Source organism: Cryptomeria japonica, chromosome 8, assembly GCF_030272615.1.
Source record: "Cryptomeria japonica chromosome 8, Sugi_1.0, whole genome shotgun sequence".
Lineage (NCBI taxonomy): Eukaryota > Viridiplantae > Streptophyta > Pinopsida > Cupressales > Cupressaceae > Cryptomeria > Cryptomeria japonica.
The window spans coordinates 590,145,079-590,166,364 of record NC_081412.1 but is presented as its reverse complement, the minus strand read 5'-3'; the positions used below and the strand labels follow the sequence as shown (position 1 = coordinate 590,166,364).

At 37.3% G+C, this 21,286-nt stretch overlaps 1 protein-coding gene across 4 annotated transcripts in view; it reads left to right on the top strand.

The window, feature by feature from the left end:
* The window catches only part of LOC131029918 (protein NRT1/ PTR FAMILY 8.1), a 139,362-nt gene extending 118,899 nt beyond the window's left edge, over nucleotides 1-20,463 (top strand). For all 4 annotated transcript variants that reach the window (XM_059209858.1, XM_057960597.2, XM_057960598.2 and 1 more), the window contains one exon: nucleotides 19,379-20,463. In XM_059209858.1, the coding sequence (XP_059065841.1) occupies nucleotides 19,379-20,243 (865 nt within the window). In that variant the 3' untranslated portion in view covers nucleotides 20,244-20,463. The remainder of the gene's footprint in view (nucleotides 1-19,378) is intronic.
* The last annotated feature ends 823 nt before the right edge of the window (nucleotides 20,464-21,286 follow it).

Sequence of the window (21,286 nt, the reverse complement as noted above, 5' to 3'; positions counted from 1 at the left end):
ATCTTCTATTATTGGGTCCATGTGAGCAAGGGATGCTTCCATGACAGAGGGAGAAACTAAGAAGATATGCTTCAATTGATATCCGAGAATCTTGGTCATTTTGATTCAGAGGGAGTGGACTATGTCGAGATGATTTCTCTAGTGATCAATCAAAAGATTATGATTCATGGGATGGAGTCCCATGTAGACTGAAAGGCACTTTATGCTGACTCCTAAGTCATGATATTTCTGGATAGATGAATACTTGATGAGCTTGGAATACACCAAGAGTGATGCAGACTCCAACCTTGTATTTCATGAAAGGTCAAAGCATGTGGAGGTCAAGTGGAAAGGTATGTTATTCAGTTAAGAAACATTAGTACTTATGACTTGACGGCAAACATTCTCACCAAGCCTCTCTCCAGAATAAAGTTTGTGTACTTTCGAGATAAGGTTGGTATGTAGCCCTAGGTGAGATTAAGTCTCAGCATCATTGATTTGGTTGTATTGTTTATTATACTAATGTATTCTTTCTTAAAATAAGATGTTTAAAGTGTAAACTCTTATTAATGCAACTTATTAATCTGATATGGTTCATGATTAATGTCATGTGTGTGACTCCATGACAACATCTCGTGAGAGAATTCGTGATGACCTTCTTGTACATGTGTTCACCCTCTGGATGAGCCATGGTGGATATCATTGTGAGGTGACAGTCTCTCAATGATAAACACTTGTATATCTGATCATTATTGTAAGGTGACGATCTTACAATATTGATTGATCACACCATTATGATGGATATCATGAGACGTAATATCTATGGATATGTCGTGATGGTTGATATCTCTAGAAGTAATATCTATGGATATACCATAATGGTGGATATCATGAGACGTGATATCCGTGGATAAGCCATGATGGTGGCTGTTACATAAAGAGATATTCATGGTGGATACTATGTGACATAATATCCGTGGACATGCCATGAAGTTATATCCTTGAATATGCCATAATGGTGGATATCATGAGACGTGATATTTGTGGACAAGCCATAATGGTGGGTATTACATTCAGAAATTTATGGTGGATATCATGTGACGTGGACATGCCATAACACTTGATATCACAATTGTTAATACATGATAGCCTCGGTAAGATAAATGATTGAATGAGAGATAAATGAAGTCTCATTCAATCATCTATCTCATCGATAGACTATGATAAGACTTCAGTTATCTTATATATACACATGAGATTATGATCATGATTCAGTTATTATATATTTATCATCGATTGTATGCATGATATACGATCTAGATGTGATCATATCCTTCGATTCATATATATAACCTTGCATATAAATCCTGATTAGCTATCGGGTTCTTAACTAATGTCTATATACCGATTAACATCGGTTACTAATCATAATGCATAGGATATCGATTGGTATCGGGTTTAATGTTAAATGCCTACACATCGATTGATATCGGGTTTAATGTTAAATGCATACACACCGATTATCGATTTAATTCGATTATGGTTTGAAGAGGCACGATCAAGTAATATCTTGATAAGTCATGTCAAATAGACATGACCGATCAAGGTATTGCTTGATCTCCTATGTTTGCATATATATATCGATCGGTGAAATGTAGGAAGGACATCGAAATTAATAAATGCTCTTTCTCCATCTGCAACATACCATATAAATCAGATTTATTATATTGCAAATTAACATATACTTGAAAGGAAGAATAACTTGAATATAACTTGCACCTTGAATTGAAAATTGAATAACATTCACATGTTATCAGAGCCAAGTTAAATCGAACCTGAGGCTATTCAATTTTGTGGAAAATTCAAGACAAGCATATATTCAACATCACATTTCTCCTAATGGCTAGCACTATTAGATTCGAAGATAGACTCGGAGGAGGTGATGATTTCTCAGCATGGAAGTTCAGAATTCAGATGATTCTAAGAGAAAATAAAGTCGAATCATTTGTAAAAACTGAAACTACAGAACCTGAGACTGAACTTGACAAAGCAACTTGGATAGAGGGAAATGAAAAGGCCATCAAAATCATAGTTGATGGGGTGAGGAATAATATTATGCCCATCACAAGGAAACATGAAACGGCCTACAACATGTTCAAAGCACTTAAAGATGCATTTCAGATATCCAATGCTAGTAGAACCTTGGCTTTAAAGAGAGAAATAAATCATATAGCTATGATCAAAGGGGAGTCAGTCAACGCCTACTTCATGCGGATATCAGCCCTAAGGGATGAGCTAGCAACCCTTGGATATGAGATCCAAAGCAAAGAATTAACACTCATTGCTCTAGATGGGTTGCCTAGTATATGGGAAACATTCGTCCAAGGCATCAGTGCAAGGGATAAATTTCCAAAGTTTGAAAGGCTAAAGGCAGACTGTCTCCAAGAAGAATCAAGGTTAAATAAGAAAGGGATCAAACAAAAGAATATAGATGAAGATCTTCAAGTTCTAAATACAAAGTCCAATAAGAAAAGCAAGCAGAAACAATTTAAGAAGAGGAAAGGTCGTCATGGCAAGAACACCTTCAAGAAGGATCTTTCACAAATTCAATGTTACAGATGTGACAAATTCGAACACTATGTTGCTAAATGTTCAGAAAGAGCCAAACAACAAGCCACATTTGCCAAAGCAAGAAAATCTAAAGGGGAAGATGACTCCGAGAAGTATGTACTCTACTCAGCACTTACAAATCAAGCATCAAACAAGGTTAACTCCTAGGTGATCGACAGTGGCTCATCCAGACACATTACAGGGTTTAAAGAAGTGCTAGACTCCATGATAGAGGAGAATGATGAGGAAGTAACTATCAGAGATGACTCCACACATCCAGTCAAAGGAGTTGGAACCTGCACTGTCAAACTGAAGTCAGGCGTATCATTGCAACTTAAAGGAGTACTATATGTCTCAAGCATCAAGAGAAATCTAGTCTCCATATCAGCACTAGAGGATAATGGGTACAAAGTGACCTTCATAGACAACAGAGTGTTGGCGTGGCCAAAGAATTCATCTATCAAAAAAGCTAAAACCATTGGTCAAAGGCAAGGCTACTTGTATGAGTTGTGCACAGAGCCCAACCTAGCCCTAATCCATGAAACTACCTATGCTAATGAAGTTTGGCATAGAAGACTAGGTCACCTGAATTTTAGAGCTTTATCATCAATGCGAAACCTTGTCATGGGCCTACCTAAGTTAAAGCAATATCATTCAGGGGCATGCAAGGGATGTGCCCTAGGTAAAAATACTAAAGGTGTTTTTCAAAATAGTACTAGGAAAACAAGCAAAGTTTTAGAATTAGTTCATTCTGATGTATGTGGACCTATGTTTGTACCTTCTTTAGGGGGATTTTTGTATTATGTAATATTTGTTGATGACTACTCTAGGAAAACTTGGATCTACTTTCTGAAATGTAAAGAATCAGAAGAGATCCTTAATAGGTTTAAGGAATTTAAATCACTAATAGAAAACTACTCAGGAAATAAAATAAAAACCTTAAGAACTGACAATGGGGGGGAATACACCTCAGATTTGTTTAAAGACTTTTGTAAAAATGTTGGGATTAAGAGGGAGCTTACTATACCTTATAATCCTCAACAAAATGGGGTAGCTGAGAGGAAAAATAGGAAAATTGTAGAAGCTACCAAAGCCATGATTCTTGATCAGAATCTAAATACCAATCTTTGGGCAGAAGCAACAAGCACTGTTGTATATATACAAAATAGATGTCCTCACTCCCATCTTGAAGCTAAAACCCCTGAGGAAGTCTTTACTAAAACAAAGCCAGATATCAGCCACCTTAGAATATTTGGGTGTCTTGTTTATATTCATGTACCTAAGGAGAAAATATTAAAATTAGAGCCTTCTGGAAAAAGGGGAATACTTGTAGGATATAGTGAAACCTCCAAGGCCTACAGAATCTATATACCTGGTCAGAGGAATATTGAACTGAGTAGGGATGTAATCTTTGAAGAAGACTTAGCCTTCAAAAGAGCCCAAAGCTCAATAGAACCTGAAGTCTATATCCCTACCCCTAGCATAGAGGAAGACCCTACTCCTGAGCTTCAGAGGGAGAGTCTTGAGGAAAATGAAGGTGAAACTCAAAACCCACCTAGAGAAAATTTCAAGAAAAGACCACTATGGGCCACCAAAACTGTAGAAGAAGCTCAGAGGTATGCTACTCCTTTAGGAACCTTTAGAGAAAGCAAAAGGCCTAACAAACTCACTAACTACGTTGCTCTCATGAATGATCTTTCAAAAGAACCTACTAATGTATCAAATGCACTTAAACATCAAGTATGGAAGAATGCCATGTCTGAGGAATACCAATCTATTATGAAAAATGATGTTTGGGAGATTGTTCCTAAGCCAACTGGAAAATTTGTTGTCACCTCCAAATGGCTTTTCAAAATCAAACATGTTGCAGATGGCAGCATTGAGAAACACAAGGCTAGATTTGTAGCCAAAGGGTTCTCACAAAAGGAAGGAATTGACTATGAAGAAACCTTTGCACCTGTAGCTAGATATACCTCAGTAGGAACAGTCTTAGCCATTGCAGCAGCAAAGGATGGAAAGTACATTAGATGGATGTAAAGACAACATTTCTTAATGGAGAGATTACACAAGAAGTATACCTAGAGCAACCTAAAGGGTTTGAGATTCATGATGTAGAATCTCATGTATGTAAACTCAAGAAAGCTCTTTATGGGCTTAAACAAGCTCCCAGGGCCTGATATGAAAGAATTGACACTTATCTCTCAGGGCTAGGCTTCTCAAAGAATGATGCAAATCCAAATCTCTACTATAAGCAAAACAAAGGTGATATGCTGATATTGATTTTATATGTTGATGATTTGTTAATCACAGGAAAAGATCACCTCATAGATCAATGTAAGAAAGACCTTGCTAAAGAATTTGATATGAAGGACTTGGGACGCCTTCATTACTTCCTAGGTTTGGAAGTATGGCAGAATTTTGATGGCATTATACTATACCAAGGTAAATATACCTTGGACATTTTGAAGAGATTTGGAATGCTAAACTGCAGACCCATGACCTCTCCAATGGAAACAAACCTTCATAAACTTAAGGAAGAAGCAGTAGAATCACAACCCTTAGATCCTACTCTATATAGGCAAATGATTGGGTCCCTGATGTATCTTGTAAATACGAGACCAGATATATGTTATGCAGTTAATGTCTCGAGTTAGTTTATGTGTGAATAAAAGGAGATACACTTGGTAGCAGTAAAACATATCATGAGATATCTACAAGGTACCCTAAAACTTGGTCTCAAATATGAGAGAGTTGAACTAGATCTACACGGATTCACAGATTTAGATTGGGCTGGAAGTGTAACTGACAGGAAAAGCACCTCAGGATGTTGTTTCAGTTTAGGTTCAGCCATGATATCCTGGATTAGCAGAAAACAGTCATCAGTAGCACAGAGTTCCACTGAGGCCGAATACATTGCAGCCTCCATGGCTGCTCGAGAGGCAGTATGGCTTAGGAAGTTGCTTGTGGGGTTATTCGGTGAACCAATGAAGCCTACAGTTATTCATTGCGACAACCAAAGTTGTATAAAACTTTCAGTGAATCCGGTATTTCATGACAGATCCAAACATATTGAGATTCCATATTATTATGTTTGAGACATGGTAGATAGGAATGTGATCCAGTTGGAATACATTTGTACAGGAGATCAAACAGCAGGTATTCTTACCAAACCACTTTTAAGGGTGAAAGTTGAGCACTTTAGAAAAGGTCTTGGTATGATTGCAATTTAATTTGCTTTGTACTCCTATACTTATTAAGATGTTTTATGTGTAAAACTTCTTTGTCATGTTAGGTTTTTTATGGGTTTAAACCCCCTGTGTTCATGTCTAAGAGGTGACGATCTCTCAGATAATGAACACTTGTATGTAGACATTATAAGGTGATGATCTTATGATGTTCAAACCGGTTATCATGTTGGATCTTTGGTATGCCATGGATGTGCCATGATTGTGTTGTGGTAAAACATTTGGATAAAATGTTAGTTCACATACCACAACTTGGATAAATTGAGAATTTAACTATTCTCATGTATTTATTCGTAAGTATTGCATGTTTAGGCAATACTGATATCACATGATTAGGTGATATATTTTCATCACAAGTTGATGTGATGAACTTTTGTATCACACGTTTAGGTGATACTTCATGTCACGTGCTTAGGTGATGTGATTTCATGTATCATATGATTGATGATACTTCATGTCACATGTCTAGGTGATATGATTCCTTAAAGAGTAAGATTATAAGACCATAATGAGAAATGTGATACTAGATATGTTGTCTTCCATTTATCTTCCTGTTGATGTGTATTTTGTACACGACCAAACACAGAATAAAATACCTAAGGGTACCTTATCCTCTCTTGATTAAAGTCTCCGAATGCTGAAAATGTCGCGAAAAGGATCAATCGGGATGACTTCAAGGTTCTTTTTTGTAGGATCTCTACGTGTGGATAAGCACCAGTGGTTGTTGTGTTTGCTATTTCTTCAAGGGGCCCTACGCCGTTTCAGAGAAAGCTTGTCCGTATTACTCTCTTTCCAAATGAAGGAACATGATTTTCCTAACACTTAACAGATTTTCAAAAAATGTCAAAAGATAAGGGTTTTGAGGAATAGAGACTTAAACTGATCCTAAGAATGACTCAATGACGGCTAGACTTGATAAGATTCTACCAATTTCAGTATTGCCAAGAAATCACAACTCTATTGGAATCGATGCGATCTTCTAAGGAGATTCAATAGTTTTCAAATCATCAAGGATATAGATACTATCATAGAGATACATATCAATACTTCCAATAATGATTGAATTCTTAATCAATCTTAATGTTTCCAGTTGACCACACAAGGCATCCTCACAATCAGTAAGAAGCTAGTGGTTTGGAATGTGAATCTTATCAAAGATCAGGCACAACACTTCGTCCTTCAAACTTAAAATTTAAATGCTATTTCAACTGAGAGTGATTCAAGAAGACAAACAATCATGAAGATAGCCACAAGTATTGCAATAAAACACCATAACTTCAATATTTTATTGATCTCATAGCCAAATGGACAACAATTGCTCAAAATTCTTTCTTCACTACTCAATCTTGCTACAAACAATGACTAATTTCTCTCCAACTTTCTAACTTTCTTTTCTCTCTAAGCTCTCTCTCTTTTCTCTAACCCCTTAAAATGAAATGAGTGAGGGCATATATAGCATCCTCAAATACAATGAACGGCTTGGATCAACTCGAGATCAATGGCCAAGATTTTACAATGAAACCCTAATTAGGGTTTGTTACAACAAACTTAATTCTGACCAATGAAATAATTGCATTATTTGGACACATGTCTTCTCTGAAATATTTGACCAATGAATAGCCGGGGTAGGTACATCGAAGTTTGTGCCATCTTTAATGAGTCAGGTACATTGAATCTAAACATGCTGAGGTGGACCAACCCAACTGGAGGAGTGATGACTGGGATGCTACCTTGTCTGACACCTGGTTAATGCTCAATTTGGTGATGCTTTCCTTCAAATGCTGGATTGGAAAAAAGATGGAGAAGGTCGTCCTTGATGCTGTTGGACTGGAGGAGGTCGGCCTTCTTCTGGCTTGATCTTCTTTGATGAGAACCTGCTGAGTAGTTGATCCTCCAGCTTTGGGGGTCGTCATTTGATGCCTACACAAAAGATTAAAGTTAGTCTTTAAGTATAATATCTTAAAGCATAGGATCTAAGACCCTTCAAGGGAATGATTTAGACATTAATTTGAAAATGACATGATAAATCCAAGAATTATAAACTTTCAAATTAATTATGAGCTTGAAATCAGATTTTACAAGACTTGAATTTTAAAAGATTGCTATAAAATCAAAATAAGTCTTGAATAAGAACTTCAAAAAAAATGATTCTTCATACCTCCTTCTTTGAAAGCTTAACTATGAACCTTGGAAAATAGAAGAAAGAAGATCAGATTTTGCTGGATAAGGATTGAATTTTGGTCTCCCTTTGGATGAATTATGCCTCAATTAACCTTCAAAAGAACTTTGCCTTTCACTAGCCTCCAACCACTTAGCGAATTCTGGAAATTAGCCTCCAATTTAGCAAGAAATTCGCCTCCAATCTGGTATAATTCGCTCCTCCAATCTGCTCTTGAAATTCGCATGAGAAGAATAATGAATGAATGATTTGAAAATGCTACAACACTCCTCTCTTATATAGGGCGCTCACCCTAATTAACCATGAGGCTGACCTAGTTTTTTAGCAATAAAACAAATAAAATCCCCTTTAAAAGGGGGCCGACTTGCTTGTAAAAGCAAATAAATGAATTTGAGCGCTCACCTTTATTTTTAAAATTAATTTTAAGGCTTGAAAGGTGTTCTTTCTCATTTGTTTTAAGGCTTAAAACTAATTGATTCAATTGCAAATGCCTTAATTCATGCAAATTTCATTTAACTTCTTGAATTTGGCAAATTTGGGAATATTAAGTTTCGATTGAGGCTTAATGAAGTTTCCTTTCTCCCTTAGGCATTGAAATGTCCAAAGTGATGAAGGTCTAGATTATTTCAAGACTTGTTTGAACCTCTCATCTAGACTTACTCACTTCATGAGTTAAAAACTTCACAACTTATTTTTGCAAATTTCCATGACTTTGTCTTCACAATCTTGCAATTTGCCTTAGACTTAATCAAACAAGGTTGAATGATAGGTTTTTTGATGATTTCGCCCTGGACCCTTTGGAAGGGTCAGGAGCGATTTTTCCAATTAGGTCTTGAATACCTCGTTCCCTTCACTCCAAAATCTCCCGGAAGGCGAGTTCATGTTTGTTTTGATCTAATCAAAGTCTTGCATTTCAATTTTTAGTATTTCACATGAGGAAATTAGGTGAAAATGTGAATTTCGCCCTGGACCCTTTGGAAGGGTCAAGAGCGATTTTTACATTTTAGGCCAAAATTCACCTTAGTTTGATCATTAACCTCTTTCAAGGCAATCTCCAGGGTATATTTATCTCCATCACTGAGTTGGCTCATCAAAACTTTGAAGGCAATATTGCATTTTTGGGAATTTTGCTCTGGACCCTTTGGAAGGGCCAGGAGCGAAATTCTCTCCTGAGCTCAAAATTCTCATTTTTTGAAGGTCTAAATTTCTTCAAGACATTCCAAATAGGTTCTTTCATTGTAGTCCAGGCCTAGTCTCACTCAAATCTGGAAGAAAAAGGTGACTTTAGGGTTTTTCGCCCTGGACCCTTTGGAAGGGTCAGGAGCGATTTTTCTTGCTTGGGCTTACTCCTCCATCATCTTGTCTTCAATCCACCCCTCAAGGCTAGGCAATGGTCTTCTTCATTCACTCCACCCAAGCTTGGTTTGTTATTGCAAGGCAAAATAGGGGATTTTGAGATTTTTGCCCTGGACCCTTTGGAAGGGTCAGGAGCGAAAATCATCCTCTAACCTAGAATCATCATTTTTTGAAACAAACATCCACTCAAAGGTGGTCTCAAGGGCAATTTCCATCTTGGTCTAGTCTTGTCTTAGCACAAACTTGAAAGGAACTCATTGTTTTAGAATTTTCGCTCTGGACCCTTTGGAAGGGTCAGGAGCGATTTTTAGGTTTTAGGGCAATTCCTTCATCCTTTCAACTTCAAATCATTTCCAAGGCATAGAACATCATGCCTTACTCCTCTTTGAGTCCTGAAAACCAAAATCTTATCTTGAACTGCAAGGAAAATAGGAGGATTTGGAAATTTTGGCCTGGACCCTTTGGAAGGGTCAGGAGCGAATTTCCCTCTTGGCATCAAAACTTGCATTCTTGGCAATCCAATTCAACTCTAAGGCATTTCAAAAGTCCTCTCACACCCTTGTCTAAGTTTAGTTTTGCCCAAAATTTGGAAGAAAGGATAGTTTTGAGGATTTTCACTCTGGACCCTTTGGAAGGGTGAGGAGCGAAAATCATGTTCTAGGCTTAATTGCTTCCTCTTGACAATCTCAATCATCTTCAAAAGGCAAAACACACTTCCTCGCACCCATTCAAGCCATAAAAACCAAAAAGTTGTTTTGACCTTGCAAAGAAAATAGGTGTTTTTAGGAATTTTGCTCTGGACCATTTGGAAGGGTCAGGAGCGAAATTCACCATTTGGCTCAATTCCTTCACTTTTTAATGATTTCTTGCAACCTCAAGTCACTCCCAGGGGCAATTCCTTCTATGTTTCACCTTATCCCATACTTAACTTAGCAAAATTTGATAGCAAAAAGTGATTTTGAGAAAATTTGCTCTGGACCCTTTGGAAGGGTCAAGAGCGAAAATTACAATCTTGACCAAGTGGGATTTCATGTTTCATCATGCTAGGATTAAGGTTTCATATCCAAGAAAGGCTAAAAAAATAGGTTTATAAGGAATTTCACTCTGGACCCTTTGGAAGGGTCAGGAGCGAAATTGCCTTTCCTAGCTAGAATCCTTCATTTTCATGACTTCTAAACTAAGTTACCGGTTCGGGTTCAGGCACCGGTTCGGGTTCGAAGAACCCGGTACGCCGGTACGGCAAAATTTTGAAAAGGGGTTTGGGTTTGTTAGTACAAAAACATGTAAATTATATATATATGCAACCTATAAGCATGAATTAAGATTAGCATGTCACATAGCATCATATAAACAACAAAACCAACATAAACTTGTAATCGTAGCATCATGATCATACCATAACAGCATCATATACATCAAGTCTAATATCAAAATGATAAAATATTCAAGTATCATTGTTTCAACTTTCAACAATTTAAAGTTTGATCATTAAATGGATTCAAACTAAGAACATCCAAGTTTAATTTTTCAAATTGAGGACCTGGATTTTGTTGGCAACGCCCCCAACGGGGTCAAGGGGCAGCGCCCCTTGCAGGGGTCTGGGGGCAACACCCCCAACGGGGTCAAGGGGCAGCGCCCCTTGCGGGGGTCTGGGGGCAGCGCCTCCAACTGGGTCAAGGGACAGAGCCCCTTATGGGGTCGAGGGGCAACGCCCCTCGCAAGGTCCCGGGGCAGCGCCTAGGGCGCACTCCCTGTCGCGGTATAGGGCGGGGTCGAGGGGCAGCGCCCCCGCCGCCAACACCAAATCACAACCTTCAAACCCACACGGAACTCCATGGCGTGCATCAGTTTTCTGTTTTTTTAAGACGTCTAATTTTCTGCTTTTTAAGGTTATAACTTTCACTTTTTACAAGGCAGAATTGAAAAATAAATTAAATTTGCATTGTTTTTTGACTTTACGGGCCGCCTAGCCGCCCAGGTTCGACTGGGTTCAACCAGGGTCGAACCCACTCTGGGTTTTTCGAACCCAGGTCGAACCGGACCTGTACCACGGACCTGGTCGAACCCGGACCCATACCAGGGGGGCCCAGAGGCGAACCCGATAACCTAGCTTCTAAACATGCCCAAGGGTTTCAACATGCTCTTTCTTCCTTTCATCATGTCTTAGACACCTCAATTTGACCAAACAAGACAAGAAATGCCTCCTATAGAAATTTTTACTCTGGACCCTTTAGAAGGGTTAGGAGCGATTTTTTCATTTTAGGCCTATTCCATCATCATTTCAAGTTGAATTCACCTCTCAAAGGAAGAAAACACTACTCCTCTCTCATCCAAGCCATAAAAACCAAAAAGTGACTTGATTTTGCAAGAAAAATAGGTGATTGAGGAATTTTCGCCCTGGACCCTTTGGAAGGGTCAGGAGCGAAAATTTTCCTTTTGGGCAAAATCCTTCATTTTTCCAAGTTAAAACCTCTTCAAGAGGCAAAAGCAAGTTGTTCTTGTTTCATTCATGCCAAAAACTTGACCTTCTGTACTACACAATAAGAGCTTTTGGGAATTTCGCTCTGGACCCTTTGGAAGGGTCAGGAGCGAAATTCTCCTTTCTGTCCAGAATTCTTCATTTACTTATGCTTCCAAATCAACAAGGATGTCCAATCTTCCTCCCAAGATACCCTGCACATCACAATTTAGCCAAAGTTAGTGAGAAATAAGCTCAAATAAGATTTTCGCTCTAGACCCTCTGGAAGGGTCAGGAGCGAAATCTCCATTCCAGGCCAAATTGCTCAGTTTTCATGTTTCAAACCACCCCACAAGGCAAAGTTAGATCATTTTCCAAGCTGGGAACAAGGTTGCAAGTCTATCCAAGGCAGGAAATAGGGTTTAGGATGAAATTCGCTCTAGACCCTTTGGAAGGGTCAGGAGCGAAAATCCTATTTTAGGCTTGATTCTGGACATTTTGAACTCCAAATCTCCTTGAGAGGTAAACAAAGACCTTCCTTCACGCATCCCCATCAAAATCCTGCTTTTCACTAGGCAAAAATGAGAGCTTTTCAAAATTTCGCTCTAGACCCTTTGGAAGGGTCAGGAGCGAAATTGACATCTCAGGCCAGGTCTTACCTTGGTTCACTTCGTTTTCCATCAAACTTGATCAAACTAACTCCCTTGCTTCACAATCAAGACAAATCTATCACTCAACTGGGTCCAGGCAGGGTTTTACTAGGTTTTCAGGGCCAAGAGAAGGCAAGAAGGAGAGCTTTCGCTCTGGACCCTTTGGAAGGGTCAGGAGCAAAAATCTTGTCCTTGATTGGCTTTCATCACATCAAAGCTTAAAACTCTCATTTAATGCAAAAGATGACAACTTTCTCCATCATGCCTCAAAAGTCAACAATTTTGGTCATGCCTCTCTAAAACGCCTCCAGTCATCATCAGGTGCATTCGTTTATCATTCACCATTTCGACCTTCCTTTGATTACCGACTCTGCTCAACTGACTCAGACCGGGAAACAAACATGACTCTATTCACCCTGTCCCCTGATCTAACCAACTTGACACTCCTGAAAAGGCATGCTTCATTCTGGTAAACTTGAGGTTTCAGGCAGACGGCTAACAACTCCCCAAAATTAGGCTAGACTCGGCTTGAAAGAAACCCTAAAACGAGCTTCCAAGATTAGCCCTAATCTAGCCAGCCTAGGCAAACCACTCACTCACTCAAAAAAACCTAAAGGCAGAGAGAAAAACAAGCAAAAGGAAAGCAAAACCTAAAGCAAAAAGAGGGGGGGGGCCCACTCTAATGGGGCAATGTGTGAAATGGTCACAACACTTCCCTAGCTAAGAGGGAGTGTTAATACATGATAGCCTCGGTAAGATAAATGATTGAATGAGAGATAAATGAAGTCTCTCATTCAATCATCTATCTCATCGATAGACTATGATAAGACTTCAGTTATCTTATATATACACATGAGATTATGATCATGATTCAGTTATTATATATTTATCATCGATTGTATGCATGATATACAATCTAGATGTGATCATATCCTTCGATTCATATATATAACCTTGCATATAAATCCTGATTAACTATCGGGTTCTTAACTAATGTCTATATACCAATTAACATCGGTTACTAATCATAATGCACAGGATACCGATTGGTATCGGGTTTATTGTTAATGCTAACACACCGATTGGTATCGGGTTTAATGTTAAATGCTTACACACCGATTGATATCGGGTTTAATGTTAAATGCATACACACCGATTATCGATTTAATTTGATTATGGTTTGAAGAGGCACAATCAAGTAATATCTTGATCGGTCATGTCTAATAGACATGACCGGTCAAGGTATTGCTTGATCTCCTATGTTTGCATATATATATATCGATCGGTGAAATGTAGGAAGGACATCGAAATTAATAAATGCTCTTTCTCCATCTGCAATATACCATATAAATCAGATTTATTATATTGCAAATTACCATATACTTGAAAGGAAGAACAACTTGAATATAACTTGCACCTTGAATTCAAAATTGAATATCATTTACAACAATGAGGTGATATCTTTCTCTTCCACATATAGATGTGGCTATTTTGGAAAATCATCACAATGAAGATGATATAACTTATAAAGGATAAGAAGAATTCCTCCCTAGCTATGAGGGAGTGTTGACGATAAGGTAGCTTCAGTCATAATTCTTGAGGACTGACTGAGACACCATAATTGTCTAATTGGCCTTTGGCCTTAGACAATTACGAGTAATAGTTATCAATATCGTTAAACCCCATAAGCAGCGATTTTGAATTAATGCCAATCGATGACAATCGACTTGACTCCATTATCAAGTTAGATTTACATAATCTGTTGTTCCATCATCACATTGGTTAAATCGCTTAAAGCACATCAGTTATATTAAACCGATCTATTAATCTATAATTGTTAGTGTTAAGTTAATCAACCGATCATAATGGAATTGCTTAATGAAAACCCTTGAGTATCATATATCAAAGATGATATGATCATTGTAGATGGATATATATAAAGGTTATACAATTGCAGATCATCGAAGTACAGTCGGGATACAATAGAACAGTTTGTGACCAATATATATATAAATCATATTTGGCGATATGTATATCTGCAGATGGTTAATGATATTAGTCATAACTTTAGTTAACCCGATCAATGGTCAAACCGAATCATCATCATTAACCTGCTTCTATTATCGCATTATTCTACAATCGATTAGTTATCGATTCATTTGTTAATCATTGGTTAAAGCATAACCAATTATAATTGAATCGATTAAATTATGAATCGGTTTGGCCTCAAGACTCTTCACGTAGAGTCGCATCTCCTCTATTGTCTTCAGGCATCATTATATATATATTTGATACAATTTGGTTGGAGGAGACAAAGCGAAGATTACAAGAGCAGGTCATGAGAATCAGTACGTGGATATTAATATCGAAATCAAGATCATTAATATACTCAGCAGTACATGAACAATGGTATTGAAACCTAGATCATTTGAGGTCGTGATTATATCTATATAAACTTTGAACATCAAATATAATATTCAGACTCAATTCCTACCTTGTATAAGTCAAATTGAATTCATTCTAAGTTAAAGTAACAATAAGTTTGAAAAATACCAAATTTATAAATCTTATCCAAACTTAACACAATCACCAAGGATGTAATACCAAAAATCTGATACTTCTATGATAGGAATTGGGTATATATGAAGCAAAGTTGATCTCAATGTGTTGGGAATTGGATTTGTATGAAGCAAGGTTGATAACGATATATATTTCAAACAAATGGTGGCCATTTTTTATTGTGTTATTATATGTTGATAATGTGTTGCTAATTAGATATAATGAAGAAATGATCAAGGATGTGAAATATCAAGTGTCATCATCGTTTGATATAAAAGATCTTGGTGCCACAAACTTTATCTTTGGCATGGAAATTAAAAGGGTTTGTTTATATGAAAAAAATAGTTGAATCAGATGAAATATGTCGAGATTATATTGCATAGATGTTAATGTGTCTATTTGTATTGGTTTTAAGCAGTGTAGAATATTGTCCTTAGACACCAAGAATATATTGGGGACATGTGTCACTTTCCTTATGCAAGTGTTTTGAAAGTCTAGTATATGATATGTGTTGATGTGTTTTTATGCACTTATACAAAGAATAAAATACCAAGGTATCTTATCCTCTCTTGAACAAAATCTCCTCAAATGATGAACTAAGTGATCGCTTGTTCGGTGACTCCAGGGTTTCAAATGCCAGGTCTTAACATGTGGATAAACTCAACGGTTTGATGTGATATTGCTGGAATCACAAGGGAGACTTACGTTTGTACTTGAACTCCTACTTGAAAGCGACTGGAACTTGAGATCTAATTGACTTGAAAAAAGATAAAAAGGATGAAGGTTTAGAGAAACTACACTACTCCTAAGATCAATGATAGCAGCGGATCATGCTAGGATAGACACATTCCTTAACCAAGCTTTGCTTTTCCATGTTGCCAACAACTACACAAAATTGATGCAATCTTCCAAGGAAATGAAAGGTTTTCATATCATGAATAATTCACCCAAATTTCCAATACATTGGTGCAACTTGAATAAACATATCCATGGTTGAACGTAGCACATTTTAATGTTCAGGCTAACTATGCACTGCAATTGAAAATCATCTAACCACAAATAGTATGAACCAAGGAATTATCAACATCCACACGTCACTCCATCGCAATCAATGAACTTCATCTAACATGAGGATACAACAAGAAACCATGCAATATGTAGAAGGAACAACACATTACACCATTAATTCAATGAAAAGGATATTTATTTACAAGCTTGGCAACAATTTTTGCCTTTTGCTCCTACTCTACTCTATCCACTATCAACTATTCACTATTGATCAACTATTAACCTTTACGAATGAGAGAGTGAAGCCTTATATAGTTCTTTCAATACAATTGAATGGCTTAGATCAAATCCACATCGCCAAGATTGAAAGATAGAATCCCTAATTAAGGTTTGTTACACCCATTACATAACATTTAATGCTTGACCAATGATAAAATTACAATAAATAGGACACATGTCCTTCATTGAATTCTGACCAAATAATGAAGAAGTTAGGTATATTGAACTTTTTGCCTCCACATGTGGTAGTTATCCTCCTTGTTGGATGAGTCAAGTGCATTGATTCCGGATTCCTTGATTTGGAATGATGTGATTGGGCTAATGATGACTAAGTGCCACCTCAACATTGTTCATGTAACTCACCACTAGCGTTTTTTATTTGAGCAATATCTCTTGATACTAAACATTTCCAAGCGCCTGATGCGATGATGGTGGGAGATATTCCCAAATTTCATCATCTTCTAGCTTTTATTCATGGCCGAGGTTTTGGTAAGGGAAGAATGTCAAGGATGGCCGGGGATTTTAGGCTGTAAGGGAATTTCTTGAGGATGGCCAAGGTTTTGAGGGGGCGAAGGAAGGATGCTAAGGATGGTCGGGGTTTTGAGGGAGTGAGGGAAGGATGTGAAGGAATTGTGCATTCTTCATTACCATTCACCTTCAACATGAATATTTCCTCACTCAATTTATTTTCAAAGCTTCTCTATCCTCATCCATGAAGGCATTTTCATCATTACTCAACAAGGAATTAAGATAGCATCATCGCTTTCAAGCTCTTCAAACATTAGACTTTCACAAGGCATGGATCTTAGCAAGTGAGGGAGAATACATCCTAGGCCAGGGTTTTGAGGATGTCAAGGAAAAATACATCCTTGGCCTTGGATTTGGGGTTGCCAGGGAAGGTCGTGGATTTGGGGGTGTGAGGGAACAACTTCCACCTAGGCTGTGGATTTGGGCCAGTCAAGGAAGAATGTGATGCTGACTGCTGTGGATTGAGCACTTCACTACATGCCTAAGTTGATTACTTCCACGGTTTCACCAAGTGTAGAATGATTTGCTCATAAGATGGACTTGGTCTTTGCTTTCTCTTTCATCATCACCTCGGCCATGGTTGATCCTCATCAAACACTTCATCTCAATTGATTGCTCATTGCTTCTTGATCGTTCCTCGCCTCCATGCTCAAGCCTGAAGATATCCACTCGCATGCTTGACTACTCATCACACTTGAAAACTCATCTCTTGACTTGACCTAAAGGTTGCATTGTGAAGCATCACCCCAAAGATTACCTTGATTCCTACCTATCACTTGACTCCCACCTATTACTTCCTGACGACAAGGTATTGCATCTCTTCACAAGCGAGAGGTTAAAGACTAAGGAAACTACTAAAAAGCTAGATGACTAAGCTAAGACAACTATGCTAGAAAGCAAAAAGTGGGGGTCCCCATTTGCAATGGGGCGATGTGTGAAAACATCACAACAATATGATCTACACTAAACTAGACATTACCCATCTAGTGGGAGCTTTGAGCATGTATATGTTAAACCCAAGGAAGGAATATTGGATTGTTATAAAAGAGGGCCTTTAGATATTGTGTGGCACTTCAAATTATCCAATCTACTACCAAGGATGATGTGGGATAAATAGGTTAGTATATTTACAAGATTTTGTCATAGTTATTAGGAAAATCAGATTGGATTTGGCATAGGAGATGGGGAAAGTACAGGGAAAGTACAAGTAATGAAAAATTGGAGATGACAAAAAAATTTAATATCTAATTGAAATTTAGATAAAAATGATCATGTAATAAATTTGCAACTATATATAATTTAAAATATAAAAATACTTGAAAATAAAATATTAATGTTTTAAAATATTGAAATAGATGTAAGAAAATCAATTATACTAACCTATTAATATATTTTATATTTATTTAATTCTTCTAACTTTTATCAACGACATACCATTACACCAAATTGCTATCTCACTTGTGACTTTAGAAAACCTACCTTTAACTTTATCTATAAGGTTTGCCCCCTTTCAAGCTTTAAATCTTTTCGGAAAACTACCTTTGTTTGATAAGGCTGCATTGTAGTGGTCAAGTCACAACAACATTGTGGCAGCCACCAAGATTCAAACCCTCACAGGGCAACTAAGCTTGGAGGCCATGTGCTTCCACTAGGCTAATGCTCTCAAAGGCTCATTAGGCTGTTGAACTCGTGAGTTTGAACAAGGTAATAATGTCTTTGGGACTGAGGCCCCTTGGCAGTGGTCTTGGCAATAAAACTATTAGAAAGAGATCCCCTGTAAGTAGTCCTGACAATAAAGCTATTGGAAAGAGATCCTCTCAAAGTATTCTTGAGTCTCTTGACGATAAAGCAATTGGGAAGAGATCCCCTGAAAATGATTTCTCTAAACTCAGTCTAGACTAAAACCTGAATTTACCTTCTTCAGAATTGACGTCTTAATTATTATGGACCATTTTATTTTGCCAAACTAAATAGCAATTGCCTGACTCGGAAGGATGGATTTTCATCTTAGTAAAAATAAATCAGCAGATGTGGCACTAGATATCCCTTTCTTGTATACTTCCCGTACCAAGCAATAAAGGCTAATATATTCTTCCTTGGGTAAGCCAAACGAGTCATGAAGTTAGTGGAAAACATAATTGACAGAGAAACAATATTACTCTTTCTAAAAACTTAATTTGTAAATTGTGTGTTTCTTGATTGATTCTGGTTGACCCTGAGAGACATGAAGCTCATGTGGATCCAAATCTGACTTGACATTTACATTGTTTTGTAGTGAGCCACTTCCTCTTCCTTTTACTAAGACTAGTGAATGTGCTGTTTTCCTGTAATTTGTATATGTATAGCTTAATTAAAATGTTCAAAGAAAATGGATATTCTCTTACCATTTTCTAACATTGCTACTTCAAATGATTTTATATCTTTTTCTTTATATGTGGTAAATCTTTAATATTTGGAAATATAATTATATATGGTACACTTGTAGAGCAAGTTAATAATGATGATAATAAATCTTGTATAAGTACAGCTTTCTGGACAAAGCTGCAACAGAAACAGACAATGAGAAATGTAAAGTGGGTAACATCAATCCATGGAGACTTTGCACTGTGACTCAAGTGGAGGAGTTGAAATCAATTATCCGAATGTTTCCAATCTGGGCCAGTGTTATTATATTTTCCACTGCTTACAGTCAAATGAGTACACTGTTTGTGGAACAAGGAGATACCATGGATGTCAGGATCAGTTCCAATTTCAAAATTCCACCAGCATCATTAATTGTATTTGATATACTTAGTGTCATGTTCTGGGTTCCAGTTTATGATTTTCTCATAGTTCCACTTGCACGGAAGTACACTGGGAACCAACGGGGCTTTACCCATCTACAACGTATGGGAATGGGGTTGGTCATTTCTATTTTTGCCATGGTTGTTGCAGCATTTGTGGAGATAAAGAGACTTAAGATGGTTGCAGAGCATAACTACTACGAACGATCATACATACCCATGAGCATTTTTTGGCAGATTCCTCAGTACTTTATAATAGGTGCTGCTGAAATTTTCACTTACATAGGACAAATAGAGTTCTTTTATGACCAAGCACCTGATGCCATGCGAAGTTTGGGTAGTGCACTTGCACTTACCACGCAAGCATTAGGGAGTTACCTCAGCTCTCTACTTGTTACCATTGTTACTCACATTACAACAAGGCATGGAAAGAGAGGATGGATTCCTGATAACTTGAACTATGGACATATTGATTACTTCTTCTGGCTTCTCGCCATCCTTAGTTTCCTAAACTTTCTGGTCTATCTTCTTATTGCAAATTGGTACGTGTATAAGAAGCCCACAGGAGCTCCCCATATAAGCAAGCAGGGCACACAAAAGGCACATTAGCAAGCTCAAGTTTTATATAAATAAATTGTACACATGAGATGTTGCCAAAAGAAAGGAAATGTGGGTTTTTTTTTTGCAACAAAGCAAATCCAGTAAAGGTTTTTTAAATTGCCAACAAGATTTGTAATATGTGAAGAACAAGTCCTTTTGTGTGGATTTCTCTGAATGGACTTGCTATATGGCGCTTAGCTTCGTAATCGAATTAAGCTATAGTTCTACATTCATAGTAAGTTATGTGCCTTAAGATTTCTGTCTAGAAATGTGTGTGTTTGTCAAAGCTAGCCGGCCTTAAGTTTTCTTTTAATTAATTGTTAATATTTCAAATCAAAACAAAATGTTGTTCGGAAGTTGTTGACATGCCATGAACAGTATTTGCAATCTGCAATCTATGTAATTTTAGCAAGGTTTTGCTATTGTTGTTCTCTAATTCAGATATGATTCATCCTTTAATTGCTTGTAAATGTTGATCGATATCATCTAATTGGTACTTAAGGCTTCAGCATATTATTAGAGAGTGTATGGGACTCGAAGGGGGCTCTCATTTGTGTTTTCTTAAATGTTTTAAGATCATTCTAAAAATGGGACAGGCTAAATCTGTTCTAGATGCATTTATATATTTATAATTTTAACTTGGTTGTTGGAACATTTTCTAGTGTTTTGGAAGCTATTTTGGAAGCTAATAAGTACGCTCCTACACTTCAATTGTGGGTAGTCCTCTAAATATTATTTAAAGACTGTGGTCACTGATCCTCGTTGACACAAAATAAGTGGTGTCAGTGATCCTAATCCAGAGTTAGTTACTAATCCCTAATAGTAGTCACAATCATTGCTAAACACTCCCATCATTTTCTTCGTTGATGTACTTATCTATGTTCCTCCCTGTTGGTGTACATTTTATCATATACCGAACATTAGAATAAATTATCCAAGCATACTCTATCCTCTCATTAACAAAATCACTACTTGTGCCAAGATTGTGAGAAAGACCACAAAGGCGACTCCAAGGTCTATATGTGCGAACAGGCGACTTTATGTGGATAGCT